Raw genomic sequence first — 6,780 nt, 5'->3', positions numbered from 1 at the left:
TGCGGCAACGGCAGCGGCAGGCAGCGCCCACCCGCGCGGTGTCGCCAGCGGCCGCGGAGACCCTCTCTGCTTTTCAAGGGCTGCTAATATTATATATAGAGATAAAATATATATATTTTATATGTATATATATAGAGGTAGACCCTTCCCCAGGCGAGGCGCTGGGGGCAGAAGTTCATGCGGCGAGTCAAACCAGCTTCCCCGGCGCCGCCGTAGCTCCGTGCGGGTGTCGGCGGCCCTGCGGGGGAGCCAAGCCGCGGCGAGAGCCGCGGTGCGAGCGGGGCCGGCGCCGGGGCGGGCGATGGCGGCGGCTCCCGTCAGGGCGCGCTCAGCATGGCGGCGGCGGCGGCAGAGGAGGAGCAGAGGCGGGAACAGCCCGTGGTGAATCGGCCGCCGCGGATAAGCAGGCTGCGAGGCCCCCCTCTCCCTCCCCATACACACACGCATAAACACCGCAGCCGGCGAAAGTGCGGCGAGGAAAAGCAGCCGCCGTTTACCTGCGGGCCGGGAGGCGCGCGGCGCGGCCCGCTGTGGGGGGATGAAACGGTTGTTCGCGGCCTCACCGGGAGGGCTGAGTTGAAGGGGCTTGACCGCGGCCCGCGGAGGAGTGCCCAGCTGCCGGACGGAGGTGGGAGCGCGTGTCGTAGTGGGGAAAAGGCCTGAAAACTGGAAGGCGAAGCGTTAGTCTGCGCCGGGGGCCTGCCGGGCGCGTGTCGCCGCTGGCCCGTGTGGGGGCCGGGCTGCCGCTGAGCGCTCGCCTCATGGGAACCTCCGCACGCTGCCCTGGTTTTTCCTCTTCGAAATCCCTTTTTCCCCAGGGGCCCGCCCGGGGAGCTGGAGTTGGCGGGTACCGGGAGCCCCCATGGCGCCGCGCCTGGGAAGCGATGGGCTATTGCGGTTAGTGCCACTGAGTCTGGGTTCGCACCCTCGTAGCAGGCTGAACACAACAGCCTCATCAGAGCTTTCGATTCATATTCTCTTGAACAAGCTCCCCCGGCAGAGCAGTCTGACTGCGTGGGAGGGCTTGCACGATGGGGACGTACGAAAGATGACGTCTTTTGCAAGAGGAGATTATATCTGCTGTTTTTCATTGCATTGAACATTTGCACGGAGTACACCAACGCTGGGCAATCATGATAATGTGTTTCTGTGTGAGAACAGTAGGGACAAAGTTCGAGCTGTTCTTCATTGACGCTTGCTGTAGGACCTGCAGGACGGGCTGGAGGACCATAGCGTTCTGCATGAAAAATCAGCTGGAATGTATGCATTTAGTATCCACTGATAACAGCGATACAACAGCAGCTTTATCCAGGTCCCATTTTTACATTTCTGTTGCTTTTATACTATAGGGAATATTAGTAAATGTATTCTACAGAGCAGAACATTCAAAAAGATTATTCTCAGTGTTGACATTCAAAAGACTATTTCATGTTTAGAGATCATCAGGGAAAGATATTTTAAGCATTTTGTTGCAAGAGAGCAAAATTTGTAGTGCTAGAACTCAGTCTTGCAAGTGCCAATGCCTCTGCTTAATTTTACAGGCCAGTTAAGTGTAAGCATAATGGTCTGCTGCACTAGGGCTAGTCTATATTCGCGAAATTGATTAGTTACTTAGATTATTTTTTTAAATGAATATATGCCTTAATGAAACTATAAGACTGACTTTTGGCAAATTTTTGTGTCTAATATTTAAAAATGTGCAAAGATGCCAGATTAGAATTTTTAAAAATGATATTCTAAAAGAGCCCTGTTTCACAAGACTAACTGATTCACGTTTCCATTTTCATAGGAAGAAACAAGAATGTCACAAAAACAGCTGAAAGAAGCTTTTATCAGTAACTTAAATGGAACAACTTTGCTGGAAATTTCAGTAGGCTTGTCTCTAGCTCCGTTATGTCTGCTTTGCAGAGGACTTCTGTTACTTTTATATTATCTGCACTATGGGAAACCTTTAAGTTCAAGGAAATACAATTTGCTGCTAGACTTTATTGTGCTAATATCTCCTCTCCTGTTCTCCTGTACAGTCTTGTCTCCACTCATCTTTTTTATGCCACCTGTCATTGCAGCCTTCTGTGCAGGAATATTTTCTAAAATATACAGCCAAAGAAAATGTGGTATTGGAGTGTCTTTTAGGCAAATTGTAAATGACTTCCAGGAGACATGCTTAGATCCAGAATACATTCCATCAATAACTCTGTTCCGTGTTTTTGTCAATGTGTTGACATCAATCAGCATATTAGCAGTGGATTTCCCACAATATCCAAGGCGATATGCTAAAACAGAGACCTATGGAACAGGAGTTATGGATTTGGGGGTAGGAGCTTTTATTTTTGGTAATGCTCTTGTTTGTCCTGAAGTTAGACAAAAGTCTTGTTCAATACAACCAAAATTTTCCTATCTGACCAGGCAGGTTTTTTCCATTTGGCCATTGATTGTTCTTGGTGTGGGACGGCTGTTTAGTGTTAAATCTATAGAATATCATGAACATATTTCAGAATATGGAGTGCACTGGAATTTCTTTTTTACCTTAGCATTTGTGAGACTTGCAGCATCTCTGATTTTGACTGTATTTCCAAAAAATAAATCTTGGATTGTTGCTGTGAATCTTGCTATATTTTACCAGCTTATTCTTAATATTACCTCTTTGAAGATGTTTGTCTTACATGGGAGCAATGGCAAAGATACTAGGGTTGGATTTTTAAATGCTAACAGGGAAGGACTGTTCTCGCTTTTTGGATACTTAGCCATATACATGGCTAGTGTGCAGGTTGGACTCTATGTGCTGAAGTGCAGAAACTTTGTCAAAGACTGGATCAAAGCAATATGTTTCTTAATTCTGATGGTTCTTGTGCTCTTTATATTTCTTCATTTGTCACAAGTACATGTAGATCCTGTGTCCCGCCGGATGGCTAATCTCTCTTACTGCATATGGGTGGTTGCTCACTGTCTGACCTTATTCATCTGTTTTGTAGTGATCGATCTCATGTTGGTATTTACAAAGCTTCTTATAAATGGGTCCAGTGTGCCCTGTTGTTGGAATGTTATACAGCCTGCCCATTCCAGTAAAAAGCATGACACAGAGGCCATGCCTGTCAAAAGGGAAAGCAAGCTGCTGCACATTTGCCTGATCAGTGCTATTGATAAAAATCAATTACTATTTTTCTTGCTAGCAAATATTATGACTGGTATTGTGAATATAATTATAGATACAATTCACAGCAAGACTTCATTTGCATTGTTTGTACTACATTTGTATATGTTTTTAAACTGTTTAATTATGTATATATTGCATGCAAAAAATATAGTATTAAAATTTTGGTGATTTCACTTGTCTTAAGTGGCCCAGTTAAACTTTCTTTGCTGCACTTGGTTGGTGGTGTTTTAATGGAAAAATAAGTATTTTTGTCTATATGTATTATTATATAGATGTAATTTAGCATTACGATTTTTGTTTTAGAAAATCATGATCAATCCTATTACCTTTCTATTGGAGGCGTGACACTCTTTCTAAAAAAATTAATTTTTGAGATCATTTGCTGAATACTCACACTGCTCCTATAAGCACTTTTGCAGAAGAGTAACATTAATGAGTTCTTTTGTAGATTCAAGAGGTATATTCATATGCAAGTGTTGGTATGATTAGGTAACAGTATTTAGGGTAGCAGTGAGATGTAAAGTAAGATATTGAGTAATTATAGAGAGAGGCTTAGCTGTGTCAAGATTTACCTAGTTAAGGCCCTCACATAAATAATAGATAAGAATAATTCTTTATATAAAATGTATTAAATAAGTGGATACTTACTTAAGAATGTTTTGGCCCTAGTCCTTCAAAGATTTATGCATGTGCTTGACTTTGATGGTAGTATGTGGAATGTTAATCATACACTGAAATCTAAATTATCCTTCAAATTAAAAGCTACGTTTTATTTTCATCCTTAGTGATGAATATAAATGAAGACCCTTGATAAAATATGATGCTCTGAAAGATAAAACTCAACTGCAGATGAATTCATAAAGCATTTGCTGGAATTTGTGCCAGTAATAAGAGTTGCACAGCCTTTTATAAGAAAATACAAAGATCCAAAACCACTAGCACTCCCAACTTGCATCCCGACATGTTATGACAGTTCCTCTTTAGGAATGCTGTAAGATATGGTCTTCAGCTCTACTTTAAAAGCACTCAAGCCCACCTGCTACTCTGTAAAATAATTTTAAATACTAGTTCCCTTAGTGCTCTATTTTGGCAGCTGAGATGTCTCCAAGTGGGAACATTCTGTATTAATTTTATTAGCAAACAACTTGCAAATAGAAAGAAGCATGATGCAGTGGGTCAAGCCCACTGCAAGCCCAGGGTATTCAGACCTTTCTGTTCACTTTCCTAACTGCATGGTGCATGTAACAGTTCTTCCTGACCTCGTTAATTTGTTGAGAAAAATATTAAAGGCTGTGAGGAATTCAGTAATGGAAGATATAAATACTTAGGAAGTATAATATAAATTGTCATTGATGATGAATGTCTAGTGTCAGTGGAGTTATAACAGTGCACATGGGCCAGAAGTTCAAATTTCCTTGTCTATCAAACACCATCCTAAAAACTTATGGAAATTAAGACTTTAAAGCAGATTCCTTAAGGCAGACATTCTGTGGAATATTCTTAAATTTATGAGGTTCTCTCTGGATTTGGCCATTAAAAAGGTGAAGTCAGGATTATATACTTAGGCCATGCTGATTTCATGCTTGTTTACTTCCAAGTTATAGTGATGTACTCTTCAGAATTAAAGAAAAACAGCCTGTGTTATCCTGGGGACAAATGTAATTAAAAGATAATTGTCACAGTTTACAAGAGAATTTTCTCTGGTAACTGGTACATTTATTTTAAAACATTTCCAGGCCTTGCCTAGGGAAGAAGGGCCTCCATCATGAACTCAGTAGCACTACTCATTTATGCGAAATTACTCATGGATATTAATCTTTGAAGCATTTGAAGCACAAGACCTGCAATGAATTCTGCCTGCAAGCACAAGTCTATCAATATGATTCAAAATTAAGGCGGTAATTGGGTATGACAAAGCTGAGATTTGTCTGGACAAGCAACAAACTATCTAGATGCCAACTCCATTTTGTGAGGCAAAAATTACGTGGGAGGTCTGCTGTGTCTGTTCAGAGCCCTGTTAGCTCTGCACAGGCAGCAGAGCAGATTGGTGGACACCAGTTCCTGGGCTGGAGCTCTCGTTAGTAAAGCAAAAAAAGCAGCTGCAACAGCAGAGCTCCCGAGAGCAGCGGGACTGTGGTGCACGATGACAAGAGTGAGAACGCCTGGCTCATCGCACTGATGTCACAGTCGCAGCAGTGGCAGAACGCTGCATCATGGGGCGGCCTCCCGCTTCTAAAGCCTTACGAAGCAAGTCTTTCATCATTGCATTAATGAGACGATTAATTCTCATTACTTATTGTCAATAACAAACGTGGCAAATTCTGCCCTGAAGCAACTGGCATAGCTGTTAATCCTGAATGTTTGGACTATGAATAATTACGGCTAATTAACCATGCTTCTGAAAGAAGCAAGAAATGCAAGCGAGCATTCTTTGATCATAGGATCTGTACAAGAAAACACACCGTAATGAGGTTCGGAAGATGCTAGAGGAGTTAACACTGCGATACTGCTGTAAACACTTTCTCCACATACGCTTTAATGGCTGTTAGCTTAACTGTTGGTAGGAGCAAGAAAACTAATTTTCATTCAACTTTTGGATTTGCTTAGATGAGCAAGCTTACACAGATCTATAGATATGAAGAAAAAAAAATCTAAGTCTTTGATTTAGCCATTACATGATTAGTAAAAGTTAAGAAATATATTTCAATTAATAAGGCTAAAGTGGCCTTTGACTTGAATAGTAAAGTTGAGCATGAGGAAAACAAAAGCGATGCTTTGTCTTTGCTGTCACAGTTCTAGCAAATGTTATTTTTGTAGGGCTGCAGGGTAGAAAAAATGTGGTGGGAGAGCAGAACTGATTATGTTTATCCTTAAGCTTGTTATTTGTTAAACATTACTAGCTTCCTACCCAACTTATTTTTAAGATTGATTCAAACACCACTGTGCCTTCCTTTTCAAGCCAGTAATGTCTCTTTTAAAATCAAATGGTACTTCAGCCTGCATCTTATTTCAGTGCCACTGTGGCCCGAAGAACAGGTATTTCTTCCAGACATAGAATAGGGCATGCACATGGAATGGCATAAATGGGTTGTCTGTTATGTTGCGGGTAAGAAGGCAGCTGGATTTTCTACTGATATAAAAAGCCTTTTTTTTTCTGTGGATAAAAGTTGCATTAAATTTAATGGTTATTTTCATACTTGAATTTATCAATGTACACGTGTGTTTTAAGAATATAAAATCGAGGGGGTTTTGCTGATACGTGATACAACCCTGCTCGGGGAGCGGGGGCAGAAGCGACCCCAAGGACCCCCCCGCGCTCGCGAGGCCGCCGCCGCCCCGCAGCCTCTCCTGGGAAGGAAACCGCGAGAGGTTCGGAACGCGCGCGGGGCGCAGCGCTGCGGGCCTGCGCCGGCTGCGGGCGCGCACGCCGCCCTGGGCCCCGCGGCCCGGCTGTGCCCGTTAGGTGGTTCGGGTGTGCTTTTTTTTTTTTTTTTTTTTTTTTTTCCTCCTGCCTAAATGAAGCCGCCGCAGGGTCTGTAGTCGGTCGCACCGTGGGGGGAAGGGAGGCGGCTCCCCCCCGCCCCCCCCCCCCCCGGGGCTGCTTCCCCGGGCGGCGGAAGGAGCGC

General features: G+C 43.3%; 1 protein-coding gene across 3 annotated transcripts; it reads left to right on the top strand.

Annotated features, from left to right (window-relative positions):
- The first annotated feature begins 443 nt into the window (after positions 1–443).
- PIGW (phosphatidylinositol glycan anchor biosynthesis class W) lies at positions 444–3,322 on the top strand. 3 transcript variants are annotated; one of them, XM_062592480.1, is made up of 2 exons: positions 444–628; positions 989–3,322. In XM_062592480.1, exon 2 carries the CDS (start codon positions 1,802–1,804, stop codon positions 3,320–3,322), a length of 1,521 nt encoding a protein of 506 aa, XP_062448464.1. In that variant the 5' UTR covers positions 444–628; positions 989–1,801. The 3 variants fall into 3 exon arrangements, with proteins under 3 accessions (XP_062448464.1, XP_062448463.1, XP_062448462.1); XM_062592479.1 differs by having other exon boundaries at positions 819–3,322; XM_062592478.1 differs by having other exon boundaries at positions 444–1,312; positions 1,790–3,322.
- Positions 3,323–6,780: the final 3,458 nt, after the last annotated feature.

This window comes from Rhea pennata, chromosome 20 (assembly GCF_028389875.1).
Source record: "Rhea pennata isolate bPtePen1 chromosome 20, bPtePen1.pri, whole genome shotgun sequence".
In the NCBI taxonomy this organism is placed as follows: Eukaryota; Metazoa; Chordata; class Aves; order Rheiformes; family Rheidae; genus Rhea; species Rhea pennata.
Note: the sequence above shows the minus strand (reverse complement) of the source record. Positions and strands in the feature narration are given on the sequence as shown.

Excerpts from the sequence above, each read along its gene's own strand:
- PIGW (XM_062592480.1), top strand. The coding sequence starts at position 1,802 with ATGTCACAAAAACAGCTGAAAGAAGCTTTTATCAGTAACTTAAATGGA.